At 44.8% G+C, this 15950-nt stretch overlaps 2 protein-coding genes across 2 annotated transcripts in view; one reads left to right on the plus strand and one right to left on the minus strand.

Moving 5' to 3' along the window:
- Positions 1 to 15950, plus strand: part of CEP70 (centrosomal protein 70) — a 280741-nt gene that overhangs the window by 34145 nt on the left and 230646 nt on the right. The window lies entirely within an intron of this gene.
- Positions 1 to 15950, minus strand: part of LOC141147328 (protein mono-ADP-ribosyltransferase PARP9-like) — a 127042-nt gene that overhangs the window by 29050 nt on the left and 82042 nt on the right. Inside the window, exon 5 of the mRNA XM_073634549.1 lies at positions 5823 to 5889. Coding sequence (XP_073490650.1) covers positions 5823 to 5889 — 67 coding nt within the window. The remainder of the gene's footprint in view (positions 1 to 5822; positions 5890 to 15950) is intronic.

Here is a 15950-nt window from a genome sequence, read left to right on the forward strand (position 1 = left end):
CATGAAACATGCCATGTGCTGTCCAAGGGCGTCTGGATTAGCTATAACCTCCCAGGATCAATCAGCCAATAAATCTAAATGCCCCCCTTCCATGAAAGGAAAATCAGCCTACAGAAAATAAGCATAGTAATAGTAACTTCCAGTCAGCGGTCATACACGACTTACTGGGTAGAAGAATCCCCAGAGTCACTACACCAGGATAAGGGTTAATAACCAGTATGCCGTGTTTTATCAATCTGGCTAGTTATCCAACCAACTCCTATATAAAGTATAACAAACATAAAATAAACGGTATGTCAGATGTAGCATATTCTATCTAACCATAGGGAACACTGAATAAAGTAACAAGCAAAATCAAACACCTGGTAATGGTCTACAGCAGGGGTCTTCAAACTACGGCCCTCCAGCTGTTGCAGAACTACATGTCCCATGAGGAATTGTAAAACTCTGTCATTCCCAGACATGACTGGGCATGATGGGAACAACTGGAGGGCCATAGTTTGGAGACCACTGGTCTACAGGTAGAAAGTGGTGAAGTGGCTTACTGGGACCAGAGATCTCTTCCACAGACCAAACAGTGAATAGTCTGAGATAAAAAGTCAGAAAGTTAAGCACCAATCAGCTGAATGAAAGTTAGAATAGATGTTCAAATTATGAACAACATTCAAATGCAGACTTACCAATAGACCAGTGTGAAGATTAACATCAGTTACCATGCGATTGCACAGCACAGATATAATCAACATTCACTGGAGACAGTATCAGCAAAAATGTCTAAAAAGTAAAAATAATTATAAACATTCTGTACTTCCATAGCACCCAATAACACTGACCGGGATAATAAGAGTCACCATCATACTACACTCAGTTAACTTACCTAGCAGTGCTACCCTAGATCAAGCCACAACAACACTAATACCCCTTTCACACTGGGGCGGTTTGCAGGCGCTATTGCGCTAAAAATAGCGCCTGCAAACCGACATGAAACAGCCGCTGCTGTGTCTCCAATGTGATACCCCGATGGTTTTCACACTGGAGCGGTGCGCTGGCAGGACGGGAAAAAAAGTCCTGCTAGCAGCATTTTTGGGGTGTACACCGCTCCTGCCCATTGAAATCAATGGGACAGCGTGGCTATACCACTGGCAAAGCGGCTCGGCAGAGGCACTTTGCGGTGGTTTTTAACCCTTTTTTGGACGCTAGCGGGGGGGTAATACCGCGAATACCGCTGCTAAAAACGACGGTAAGGTGCCGCTAAAAGTAATGGTTCTTTACCGCCGACGCACCTCCCGCTCCAGTATGAAAGGGGCCTAACTGCTAACACCATCAGTCTTAAATAGAGACTGCCAGATAATTTCTGACTTCAATCAGCTGTGAAGCAGTGTTGCCAATCGTCAGTATTTTTACTGGCAGCCAGTAAAAAACAGGCAATTTTCTCCTGCCAGTAAAAAATATGGCTCTGACGCTTGGCTTGGTCTGGAGTTGGCTGAGACCATCACAGTGCCTACTACAGTGTGATGGGGCGGCTCTGGTGGAGGCGGTGCCTGAGCGTGTCGTGTGATGTCATGGTGCAATGGAGCCGAACAGAGCAGCCAGAGCCTCGCGTGCGGGTCTGCAGTATTGGAGCAAGGCAAGCTGGGACCGGGACCGTCTGTGCTGTTTAGACTGGAGGGGACTGGAGGGAGCGCTTGGCTTGGAGAGAGACAGTCACTTTGACTCCGGAGGGGACGTCAGAGAGGTCTCATCATCCTCTGTGCTGCTGCACACTGCTGTCAGTGTCACTGTGAGAGTGAATTTTATGTGTGTGTGTGCCCATTCTAATTTCTTGAGTCCTGGCCCTGAGCTGCTTACTATATCGAAAATAAAATAAGAAATATGTTTTTTTGCCTTATCTACTTTAAATCATATTGCTAATTGCATATTTTATTTGTAGCCTAAATACTCTCATTTGCACTTAAAACTGTAATTTTGTAACTTTTGGAAATGTCATTAAAAACGTGGCTCTGCCAGTAAATTTTGGGTGTTGTGTCAGTAAAATTTTAATCTGGTAGGTTGGCAACACTGCTGTGAAGGCACACACCCCGGGGGCTGGAGTGGAAGACTGGACCCTGTATAATATATAAGGCTAGAAATTAAACCATAAAAAAGCAAAATCTCCAATTGTAGCAACGTTGCACCGACAACCGAGACAGAACAAGGACACCTGTAGCCAGATGCATATACCCTATATTCATATAGACTACTCACAAGGGGTTATGTTGGATAACAGCAACATAATCTACCAACAAGGGTCTATTTCTAGTGCAATATAAACGCATTGTCTGTATGATCCATGCCTCTAGGGGGATATCCCCCCCCCCCCCCCCCGCTCCAACTACCGCAACACCTCCACCATGGAACTGCAGGGGCGATAAAGAAGCCACCATGCTGCCAGATATTTTCCATACAGGGGGTCCCCTCAGGCATAAAGATGAATACAATCCCTAGTCCAGACCCCATTCAGGAAGCACAACAACAACATGCTTCAACACTGTCCACTTACCAAATGTCTTCCAGACCCTTATAAAAAATTGCTGCATTTATTATCCAAACCTCCAAAAATTGTTGTTTGCACATTATTGAATTCCTTATAGTATTAATTCTCAAAATAGTAGTTTATAACATCCGAATCAGTTCAATGATTTGACAACCAACCTATTGGGACATACAGAGGCAGATGGGGGTAACATCGTTCCATCATTATAAGATTCAAATATTCCGCGCTTAGGACAAATACCAACAGGAACTGCAGCCCCCCAGAAAAGGAAAACACCAAGGTGAAATCCAAATAATAAAATACTCTGATAGGGGAATTGGCGCTGTTCACAAACATTTTTTTTAAAACCTCAATGTGAAAAGTGTGTGCATCAACAAACTTGGTGGAAAATCCTGTAAAAGTGCTAAAACCCCTTAGAATGTATGTGCCATATAAGATGTTAGGTATAAAAAACACCAAAAAATTGTATAAAGTGAAATTAAAAACTTATATAAGTGAAACTTAAACATCAATTATATCCACGTAAAAAGTCCCAATAAAGAATGTTCAAAACAATGTGACACCAAAAAACGGCAGCTATAAATCCTCTGATGTTGACTGAAAAATCCCAAAAATGATATAAAAATGACAAAGTAAATATAAAACAAACAAAAAATGTTCAAATTTGATGAATTTTTTCGTGAATTATTTCAAAGAAGAATATGTGATAATACTATGTGCAACCAGATACTGCAATAAAAATTGTCCAATAGAAATTGTCCTATGAGTGTGGAAAAAAATTCAGTGATATTTGTGGGAAGGAGACCACGGAATCGTAGAGAGGGATATCGATCGATCAGGATTCTGGCTACTGGATTCACATACACATGCCCATTACCCCTGCAGGGGTTGGGCGTTCCGGTGAGTGAGGGCACAAGTGGGGGTTCAACAAAAGATGGATAGCATCAGTCACAGCAAACCTGTTTGGGATTACTTGGATGGCACACACCATTTGTTCACAGGGATTTTTTTCCACACTCATAGGACAATTTCTATTGGACAATTTTTATTGCAGTATCTGGTTGCACATAGTATTTTCACATATTCTTCTTTGAAATAATTCACAAAAAAATTCATCAAATTTGAACATTTTTTGTTTGTTTTATATTTACTTTGTCATTTTTATATCATTTTTGGGATTTTTCAGTCAACATCAGAGGATTTATAGCTGCCGTTTTTTGGTGTCACATTGTTTTGAACATTCTTTATTGGGACTTTTTACATGGATATAATTGATGTTTAAGTTTCACTTATATAAGTTTTTAATTTCACTTTATACAATTTTTTGGTGTTTTTTATACCTAACATCTTATATGGCACATACATTCTAAGGGGTTTTAGCACATTTACAGGATTTTCCACCAAGTTTGTTGATGCACACACTTTTCACATTGAGGTTTTAAAAAAAATTTTTGTGAACAGCGCCAATTCCCCTATCAGAGTATTTTATCGTTCCATCATTAACGCAATATAATAAATGTGGAGAGATTCGATTAGATGATCATCCCCACAAGTAAGGAATTGTGAACATTAGTCCCTCCCATTCTATGCCTGTATAGTCTGTCATAGCGTCCAGAAATTACAAATCAGATAATCGTATGTATTAATAAATATGGTATCTCCCTCTAACCTCACCTCAAGTGACAGTGAGGATTAACCTTAGCTCCGAAGAGATGGCGTCTTCCGCCTGATATACTGTATTTAAAGAAAAAATAGCTAAGGGGGTACCACATCCATATATAGAGTATAGGACCATTTGAGCGGACTTTAACGGTACCAGAAAAGGAACATTACATAATCTTATAAAATACAATTTATTACAAACATATTACAAGAAAAAAATATTTACAAAATAAAAGCAAGAAAATAGTACATCCAGATGGATCAGTAAGTTTGGAGATGGAATACAACAATAGGATGGACATTTACTTAACGAGCCTGCGTTACCCATATACAGTGTGTGGACACAGGACTGGCAGCCTCTGAACATCGAGGACTTCCATGGTTATCATGGGGTGTGATTGGAAAGACTGAATCTAGATCTGAAGCGGGACACCGGGTTCAGGGGTGGACTGACCATTAGGGCACTCGGGCACTGCCCGAGGGCCCGGGGCCAGCAAGGGGCCCCATGAGAGTAGCTCCACCCCAATCTCTGCTTATCTCGGGAGCCCAGTGCCGGAACAAGTCCCAGTACTAAGCTCCGGTAACTAGGCTGACAGGAGCTCCCTAATGTCGGGCACTCAGGAGTCAGGATATCATCTGTGCCCGGGCTCTCTCCCGCAGTCATTCCCCTCTGTGGCAGCCGACATCTCTCCCTCCTGAGCCTGCAGCACATCACACAGACTCACTGAGGATCCTCCTCCTCGGCTCCGATGTACACACACAGAAGCGGGAGGAGCCGGGGAGGAGAGATCTTACAGCAGGAGCCGTGCTGATTCTGAGGTCTGTGTATAGTTTGTGGATAAGGGAGGGGGTTGGGGGCAGGTACCAAATGGAGAAGTGATGGGAGAGGCCAGAGGGGGTATAAGAGAATATGTGCTGGGGGGGGCAGTGTGCTCTTTGAGGGGAGAGGACATGTGCTGGTAGGGGGGGTGGGTGGTATGGGGGGATTTTCCAATCTGACCCCCCCTTCCCCAAAGCGAAGAGTTGCCACCTGCCCCTCATTGCCCCATCCTAGGGATCCCTCATTAACCCCATCCCTGGGGCCCCCAGGTGCCCCCATCCCAGGGATCCCTCTCTGCCCCCCATCCCAGGGTTCCCCTCTCTGTCCTCATACCAGGGTCCCCTCTGTCCTGTTGCAGCCTCAACAGGAATTATACACCCTGTCATGTTTGGCATGGGGCTGCTCTTTAAAGGCCGTGCAACCTTGTGCAGTACAGCCACCAAGTGGTTAAAGCAGGCTATAAGGTGGCATTGTATTGCCCCATCACATCACCTGCTTTAACCCTTGGATCCCACACTAGCATGCTGCTACTGCGTGCATTGCACATACAACTGCCAATCCCACACTCTGATCCCTGCTTTGATTCCTCAGGCCACACCTTCCAGATGCAGAGACCAATGATAGTTTTGTGGACATTTTTTACTGGGGCAACTGAACCCTCCCCACTCTCCGTGATCCACCAACACACCAATAAAATAATACTTAATAATAATCTTTGTATTCTGTCACAGTGCTGCCACTGAGGGGCGTACAAAGTAAAATTCACAGAGCAGTCAAAATCTCATTTAGGACTTAATGGGCTCTCACCTCTCCGCTCCACAGTAGGGCCGGTATTCATGGCGGTGCGATACGAGTTCAAATGATACTGAAAAGCCTTTAAATAAAACCACAAAGATAAAATCTGAACTCCAGGAATAAAATAAAAAGACACAAATCAATGCAGAACTGTAATCATTACAATAGAACTAAACTGTATCTTGAAGACCACAAACTGAAAACTCTCATTTATTTTTAATATTCAAAGCAAACTCCCCATCCATCCATGTCTCCATCCATCCATCCATGTCTCCATCCATCCATGTCTCCATCCATCCATGTCTCCATCCATCCATCCATCCATGTCTCCATCCATCCATTCATGTCTCCATCCATCCATGTCTCCATCCATCCATGTCTCCATCCATCCATGTCTCCATCCATCCATCCATGTCTCCATCCATCCATGTCTCCATCCATCCATGTCTCCATCCATCCATGTCTCCATCCATCCATCCATCCATGTCTCCATCCATCCATGTCTCCATCCATCCATGTCTCCATCCATGTCTCCATCCATTCATTCATCCATCCATCCATCCATGTCTCCATCCATTCATTCATCCATCCATCTGTGTATCCATCCATTCATTCATCCATCCATGTCTCCCTGCTTTACTTTGCTGAGAAATCAATTTGAAAAACACCCCCCCTAGCATTTCTAACTGCGGCCATCTTGAGTAAGGGCAGATGATTCATGTAGCATTCACTTCCTGGAATCTGCCCTTAGCTCAGACATGCAGGCAGGAGGGTGTGCTTAGTTGAGAAAGCCCCTCCCCATGAAGACTCCTGGGATGCACAACATCATTTTGGCCGAGGCCAGAAACCAGGAAGTAACTGAGGATATAAAAAAAATATATATTAAAACAAATAAGTATTAAATAAAAAGTAAAACACATAAAAAGTAAAAGCACATTCATTCATAAAATACAATTTTCACAGTCTTTATCAGACTGTCGTGTTGATTGAAAGATTTTATTTCTGCTTTAACACGTCTAGAAGTGTATTCTTTATATACAATCCGTGTAAGTCCCTGGATGTGACCAGATATCAGTCTCTTGCAGCCCCTGTACAGCAGAGCTGGAGTGTGAGAGGGAGAAGCAGCACAAGGAGCCAATCAGTTCATGTGCTGATAGGACGAGAGAGCAGAGTGACAGAGAGATGACCTCATCATTCTGCTGCTTCTCCCTTCACTGTCCAATCACAGGCTGGGGGCTGGGAGAAGACCTGTAAGTTTGCTGAGCTGCATCAAAGAATGTGTGATAATAGATCTCCAGCAGATCACAAATGAGTCCCATAAAATTAAATAAACAAGGTGATAAATCAATAGAAAGTCCCAATGCTCAAGATCCATCCATCCCGTAAAAAACATTTTCAGTCTGTGCTCCACCACCAGAAGAGATGGCCGCTCACTAGGGATGAGCCGAACACCCCCCTGTTCGGTTCGCAGCAGAACATGCGAACAGGCAAAAAATTTGTTTGAACATGCGAACACCATTAAAGTCTATGGGACACGAACATGAATAATCAAAAGTGCTCATTTTAAAGGCTTATATGCAAGTTATTGTCATAAAAAGTGTTTGGGGACCTGGGTCCTGACACTGGGGACATGGATCAATGCAAAAAAAAGTTTTAAAAACGGCTGTTTTTTCGGGAGCAGTGATTTTAATAATGCTTAAAGTGAAACAATAAAAGTGTAATATCCCTTTAAATTTCATACCTGGGGGGTGTCTATAGTATGCCTGTAAAGGGGCGCATGTTTCCTGTGTTTAGAACAGTCCGAGAGCAAAATGACATTTCAAAGGAAAAAAAGTCATTTAGCCAGTTACCAACCGGCCCATAGCCAAATGACGGCTGCAGGGCGGTTGGATAACTCTGGGAGCACGTACTATGACTGGATCCCAGAAAACCGCTCCCGCCCGCCCCCTGGGGTGCGCACACGGGAACATCCGTGACCACCGGGTCCTCTGGATCACAGATCACGCGGCCGTTTACTATGTGATCGCTCCGTCAAATGCCGGTCATGACGCCAGTTCCTCCCTCCCCTCTCTGTACCGATCGGTACACAGAGGGGGAGGTATCGGATGGCAGCAGCGCTGTGGGCTGGATGTGTAGTGCCCACAGCGCTGCTCAGTGACATGTGCAGTCAAATCCATGGATCCATCCATCCATGCTCAGCCATGCCTCCATGCTCAGCAATACTCTGCAATACCCCCACAATACTCTGCAATACTCTGCAATACCCCGCAATACTGTGCAATATTCTGCGATACCCTGCAATACTCTGCCATACCCTGCAATACTCTGCAATACTCGGCAATACCCCGCAATACTCTGCAATGCTCTGCAATACTCTGCAATACCCCGCAGTACTCTACAATATTCTTCAATATTCTGCGATACCCTGCCATACTCTGCAATACTCTGCAATACTCTGCAATACTCTGCAATACCCCGCAATACTCTGCAACACCCCGCAATACTCTGCAATGCTCTGCAATACTCTGCAATACCCCGCAGTACTCTACAATATTCTTCAATATTCTGCGATACCCTGCCATACCCTGCAATACTCTGGAATACTCTGCAATACCCTGCAATACCCCGCCATACTCTGCAATACCCCGCAATACTCTGCAATACCCCACAATACCCTGCAATACTCTGCAATACCCCGCCATACTCTGCAATACCCCGCAATACTCTGCAATACCCCGCAATACTCTGCAATACCCCACAATACCCTGCAATACCCCGCAATACTCTGCAATACTCTGCAATACCCCACAATACCCTGCAATACCCCGCAATACTCTGCAATACTCTGCAATACCCCACAATACCCTGCAATACTCTGCAATACCCCGCAATACTCTGCAATACCCCGCAATACTCTGCAATACCCCGCAATACCCCGCAATACTCTGCAATGCCCTGCAATACTCTACAATACCCCGCAATCCCCTGCAATACTCTGCAATACTCTGAAATACCCCGCAATACTCTGCAATAGTCTGCAATACCCCGCAATACTCTTAAATACCCCGCAATACTCTGCAATACTCTGCAATACTCTGAAATACCCCGCAATACTCTGCAATACTCTGAAATAACCTGCAATGCCCTGCAATGCCCTGCAATACTCTGCAATACCCCGCAATCCCCTGCAATAGTCTGCAATACCCTGCAATACTCGGCAACACCCCGCAATACTCTGCAATGCTCTGCAATACTCTGCAATACCCCGCAGTACTCTACAATATTCTTCAATATTCTGCGATACCCTGCCATACCCTGCAATACTCTGGAATACTCTGCAATACCCTGCAATACCCCGCCATACTCTGCAATACCCCGCAATACTCTGCAATACCCTGCAATAATCTGCAATACTCTGCAATACCCTGCAATACTCTGCAATACCCCGCAATACTCTGCAATACCCCGCAATACTCTGCAATACCCCGCAATACTCTGCAATACCCCGCAATACCCTGCAATACTCTGCAATACCCCGCAATACTCTGCAATACCCCGCAATACTCTGCAATACCCCGCAATACTCTGCAATACCCTGCAATACCCTGCAATACTCTGCAATACCCCGCAATACCCCGCAATCCCCTGCAATACTCTGCAATACTCTGCAATACTCTGAAATACCCCGCAATACTCTGCAATAGTCTGCAATACCCCGCAATACTCTGAAATACCCCGCAATACTCTGCAATACTCTGAAATACCCCGCAATACTCTGCAATACTCTGAAATAACCTGCAATGCCCTGCAATGCCCTGCAATACTCTGCAATACCCCGCAATCCCCTGCAATAGTCTGCAATAACCTGCAATACTCGGCAACACCCCGCAATACTCTGCAATGCTCTGCAATACTCTGCAATACCCCGCAATACTCTGCAATACCCCGCAATACTCTGCAATACCCTGCAATACCCTGCAATACTCTGCAATACCCCGCAATACCCCGCAATACTCTGCAATGCCCTGCAATACTCTACAATACCCCACAATACCCCACAATCCCCTGCAATACTCTGCAATACTCTGCAATACTCTGAAATACCCCGCAATACTCTGCAATAGTCTGCAATACCCCGCAATACTCTGAAATACCCCGCAATACTCTGCAATACTCTGAAATACCCCGCAATACTCTGCAATACTCTGAAATAACCTGCAATGCCCTGCAATGCCCTGCAATCCCCTGCAATAGTCTGCAATACCCTGCAATACTCTGCAATACTCTGCAATACTCTGCAATACCCCGCAATACCCTGCAATAGTCTGCAATACCCTGCAATACCCTGCAATACTCTGCAATACTCTGCAATACCCGGCAATACTCTGCAATACCCGGCAATACTCTGCAATATTCTGCGATACCCTGCAATACTCTGCAATACCCTGCAATGCCCTGCAATACTCTGCAATACTCTGCAATACCCCACAATCCCCTGCAATAGTCTGCAATGCCCTGCAATGCCCTGCAATACTCTGCAATCCCCTGCAATACTCTGCAATACTCTGCAATACTCTGCAATACCCCGCAATACTCTGCAATACTCTGCAATACCCTGCAATGCCCTGCAATGCCCTGCAATACTCTGCAATACCCCGCAATACCCTGCAATAGTCTGCAATACCCTGAAATACCCTGAAATACTCTGCAATACCCCGCAATACTCTGCAATACCCGGCAATACTCTGCAATATTCTGCGATACCCTGCAATACTCTGCAATACTCTGCAATACCCCGCAGTACTCTGCAATATTCTGCGATACCCCGCCATACCCTGCAATACCCTGCCATACTCTGCAATACCCTGCAATACGCTGCAATACCCCTCAATCCCCTGCAATAGTCTGCAATACCCTGCAATACCCTTCAATCCCCTGCAATAGTCTGCAATACCCTGCAATACTCTGCCATACTCTGCCATACTCGGCTGTACTCGGCCTCTGTATGTGGCCAGGCTGTGGAAGTCTCACACATGTGGTATCGCCGTACTCAGGAGGAGTAGGAGAATCTATTTTGGGGGGTCATTTTTGGAATGTACATGTTATGTGGTAGAAATATTGTATAAATGGACAACTTTGTGTTAAAAAAAAAATGTGTTTTAACCACTTCCCGCCCGCCGGCCGTCATACGACGTCCTTGACTTTGTGCGGGGATATCTGAATGATGGGTGCAGCTACAGGCATCATTCAGATATCAGCTTTTTCAGCCGGCGATTCCCTACACCATAAGAATGATCATAGCAGCTGTTCCACTGCTTGATCGTTCTTATGGGAGGCGAGAGGGGACCTCCCCCCTTCCCGCCGCCCTCCGGTGCTTCTACCGACTCACCGCTACGATCGAAGCCAGGATCGTTTTTTTTTTTTTTTTTTTATTTCAGGCTTCCCAGCCTAGAGGTGAGATGTGGGGTCTTATTGACCCCATATCTCACTGTAAAGAGGACCTGTCATGCCATATTCCTATTACAGGGGATGTTTACATTCCTTGTAATAGAAATAAAAGTGATCAAAAAATGTATTTTTTGGACAAAAGCGTCAAACTAATATAAATAAAGTAAAATGAACAATAAAAAAAAAAATTTTTTTTTCCTCCGTGTCCCCGTGTGCTCGCATGCAGAAGCGAACGCATATGTAAGTCCCATCCACATACGAAAACAGTGTTCAAACCACACATGTGAGGTATCGGTGCGATCGGTAGAGCGAGAGCAATAATTTTGGCCCTAGACCTCCTCTGTAACTCAAAACATGTAACCAGTAAAAAATTTTAAATCGTCTCTTATGGGGATTTTTAAGTAGCGAAGTTTGGCGCCATTCCACAAGCGCGTGCAATTTTGAAGGGTGACATGTTAGGTATCTATTTACTCGGCATAATTTCATCTTTCACATTATGCAAAAACATTGGGCTAACTTTACTGTTTTGTTTTTTTAAAGCACAAAACTGTTTTTTTTTTCCAAAAAAAAGCGTTCGAAAAATTGCTGCGCAAATATCGTGCGAAAAAAAGTTGCAACGACCTCCATTGAATTCTCTAGGGTCTTTGCTAAAAAAACATATATAATGTTTTGGGGTTTTATGTAATTTTCTAGCAAATAAATGATGATTTTTACATGTAGGAGAGAAATGTCAGAATTGGTCTGGGTGCTCCAGAATGCCTGAAGGTGCTCCCTGCATGTTGGGCCTCTGTATGTGGCCACGCTGTGTAAAAGTCTCACACATGTGGTATCGCCGTACTCGGGAGTAATAGCAGAATGTGTTTTGGGGTGTAATTTGTGGTATGCATATGCGGTGTGTGAGAAATAACCTGCTAATATGACAATTTTGTGAAAAGAAAAAATTTTTAAAAAATCTTGATTTTTCAAAAAAATAGTGGGAAAAAAATGACAACTTCAAAAAACCATGCATCTTTCTAAATACATTGGAATGTCTTCTTTCCAAAAAGGGGTCATTTGGGGGGTATTTGTACTTTTCTGGCATGCTAGGGTCTCAAGAAATGAGATAGGCCGTCAGTAATTCAGGTGTGATCAATTTTCAGATATTGGCACCATAGCTTTTGGACTCTATAACTTTCAAAAAGACCAAATAATATCCACCGATTTGGGTTATTTTTACCAAAGATAAGTAGCGGTATAAATTTTGGCCAAAATATATGAAGAAAAAATACTATTTTATAAAATTTTATAACAGAAATAAGAAAAATGCATTTTTTTACAAAATTTTCGGTCTTTTTTCTTTTATATCGCAAAATTAAAGAACCCAGAGGTGATTAAATACCACCAAAAGAAAACTCTATTTGTGTGAAAAAAAGGACAAAAATTTCATATAGGTACAATGTTGCATGACTGAGTAATTGTCATTCAAAATGTGGGAGCACCGAAAGCTGAAAATTGGTCTGGTTATTAAGGGGGTTTAAGTGCCCAGTTGTCAAGTGGTTAAAACTACTCGTGGCTATAATGAATTGTCCTTCCCGGCAATACACATAAAAGTTCATTGATAAAAACAGCATGGGATTCCCCCACAGTGCATTACCAGGCCCTTCGGGTCTGGTATGAATATTAAGGGGAACCCCGCGCCAAAATTTTTTTTAAAAATGGCGTGCGGGTCCCCAAAAAATCCATACCAGACCCTTATCCAAGCACACAACCTGGCAGGCCGCAGGAAAAGATGGGGGGCGAGAGTGCGCCCCCCCCTCCTGAACCGTACCAGGGCACATTCCCTCAACATTGGGAGGGTGCTTTGGGGTAGCCCCCCAAAGCACCTTGTCCCCATGTTGATGGGGACAAGGGCCTCATCCCCACAACCCTTGCCCGGTGGTTGTGGGGGTCTGCAGGCGGGGGGCTTATTGGAATCTGGAAGCCCCTTTTAACAAGGGGACCCCAGATCCTGGCCTCCCCCCGTGTGAAATGGTAACGGGGTACAAATGTACCCCTACCATTGCACAAAAAAAGTGTCAAAATGGTACAAATGACAAGACACGGCTTGGGGACAAGTCCTTTATTAAAAAAAAAAAAAAACGTCCTACAAAGTCTTCTTCTTCTTCTCTTGCTCCGCCGAAGGACCGAAAAAGAAACAAAAAAAATGCGACCGACCTGCCTCCATGGGAGGCTCCCGCCGTATGACGCGTCTTCACTTTGACAGTTCTTTTAAAACTGAGGGCGGGGCCACACCGTGATGTTCCGGGTGACCCCACCCCCCTCTGATGCACGGGGACTTCCCTATGGCTTTCCTGGGGCGTTAGAGGGGGCGGGGCCACCCGGTTATGTAAACAGATGGCCCACCCCCTCTAACGCCCCAGGAAAGCAATCGGGTCTCAGGACCCACTTCCTTCCAGCCAATCCTGACTCAAGCAACAAGAAGGGGAGTTTGTTTGCCGTGGATTTAAAGGGGACCTGTCACCACCATATAGGAGGATTGAAAGGGATCTCGCAACCTTTTAGTTTGGTGATTGGATTGCCGTGGGGGAACCTGATAGATGGAGTGATCGATATCCAATTATAACGTTGTGGAGACCTGTATGTCAGGTGAGCGGCCATCTCTTCTGGTGGTGGAGCACAGACTGGAAATGTTTTTCACGGGATGGATGGATCTTGAGCATTGAGATTTTCTATTGATTTATCACCTTGATTATTTAATTTTATAGGACTCATTTGTGATCTGATGGAGATCTATTATTTATCACACTAAGTTTTGCCATATATTATATATTGAGTAGTGCAGCACTATTTTCTTGTGTATTGTGTGAATACATCTGTAGCACCCTGATGTTTAGGAGGGTTGCTATCAAATTTAGCTGCCAGGCGCTAATTACCTTGGCCAATTGTTAGATCGATTGATTTCTTCTGTCACTAGGTGGCACTAGATAAGACAAGCTCAGACATGAATGGATAGGGTGTCTCAGCCAATGGGCAGGGATGTTCTTTGGTCCCTTGCCCTGCTGGGAGAGCCTGTTTATTTGGGAGAGGTCAGGTGATGGGGGGGTTCTGTGCCACCTGGACGGCTGTCTGGGTGGACGTGTGTTGTGCTGCCCCGGGTTGCTAGGACAGAAGCCATAGCCCTATCCCAGGGACATCTGGCTGCCAGGCTGTCTGAGGGCCTATCCAGGAGCAGGAGAAGCAGCGTGGGGTTGGGACTGCGGGCTGTGGGCTTGTAGTCCAACCAGAAGTAACGGTTCAGCTGGCTGGAGAACCAGCGGTGGTCAGCGGTAGAGGGGAAGCTGCCGCCACTAAGGGACCAACCACCTTATTACCAGGGACCACAGTGAGTAGCTGAAGCAAGTACCGGAGCTGAATTCTCACCAACCGGGGACGGTGAAGAATCGGGAAACTTCAGTGAGTGCCAAGTCAGGGACCCAACAGGATAGCGAGGGTGACGCTTGAGGAAGATACCGAGTACTAAAGTGGAAGAGCTCAGGAGATCCAGGACTTTGCTACACATCACCGCTCTTTCTAAACCCCAATGAGCCAACACTGCCCCCTACTGACAGGTAATGGGCAAAATATCATTCTTTTACAGTGGAACCTCGGATTATGAGTATAATCTGTTCCAGAAGAATGCTTGTAATCCAAAGTACTCGCATATCAAAGCGAGTTTTCCCATAGAAGTCAATGGAAACAAAAATAATTCGTTCCACATTGACTTGATTGGGATGCAATAAAGCATGTGGCCAGAGGCGGGGGGCACCGGTGAGCCTCCAAAACGGCCGAAAAGGCCTGAGGGACACTTTGGCTGACCTCAGCTCTCCGTTCACAAGTTTTTTCGAGGTTTGCCGAGGTCGGCCGAACTGTCCTCGGACCTTTCCGTGCATTTCCAAATGCCGACGATCGGTGACTTTCGGATCTGCTTGGCTTCGATGCCCCCCCACCTCAGGCCAAATGTGGTACTGCACACCGCTTCTGACCTGAACCCTGCTCGTTTTGTGAAACAACACTCGCAAACCGAGTTAGGATCTTTAGAAATACAGTGCTTGTTGCTCGCAAACTGAGGTTCCACTGTATTTCTTTTTCTTTATTGTGCAAATACAATCATTTATATATTAAAATAATAAAATATCAGCATTTCTTCACCCAGCAGACAATCCCTTGCTCTGCATACTGTACCCCTAAACCCCAACTCTTCATTTTTCCAACCCTTCAATAGTGTTTCTGCAGCAAATTACTTTGATTTCAATAATAAAAGAAATGTCCGAACCCATGAATAGGACAACCCTCTGATCACGTACCCAGGACCTGCTGATGTAACGCACGGTAAATATGTTGGTGCAGTGGCACCCCGAGCACTACACATGTATCTGTTATTTTTCCAGCCCATCACAACGCATGATACATGTAGTGCTGAGCTGCATCACGTATCCCATGACAAGGTAGATTGGGGTGCCGTTCATATGAACAAGGTGAGCAAATTACTCCAAAATCCTTTTTAGTCCTGGATGTCTCCAGCACAATGCTGCCCCCATGTGGTCATGATTGTCTCTAGCCGTTACACACAATGCAGTTCGATTTCCCACAGAACCCCGCCCTCTATATTACCAGATACTGATTACCATCAAGAGGTTTAGCTTTTTATACTTTAGCATCACAGAAACAGAAAAG

Source organism: Aquarana catesbeiana, linkage group LG06, assembly GCF_042186555.1.
Source record: "Aquarana catesbeiana isolate 2022-GZ linkage group LG06, ASM4218655v1, whole genome shotgun sequence".
NCBI lineage: Eukaryota > Metazoa > Chordata > Amphibia > Anura > Ranidae > Aquarana > Aquarana catesbeiana.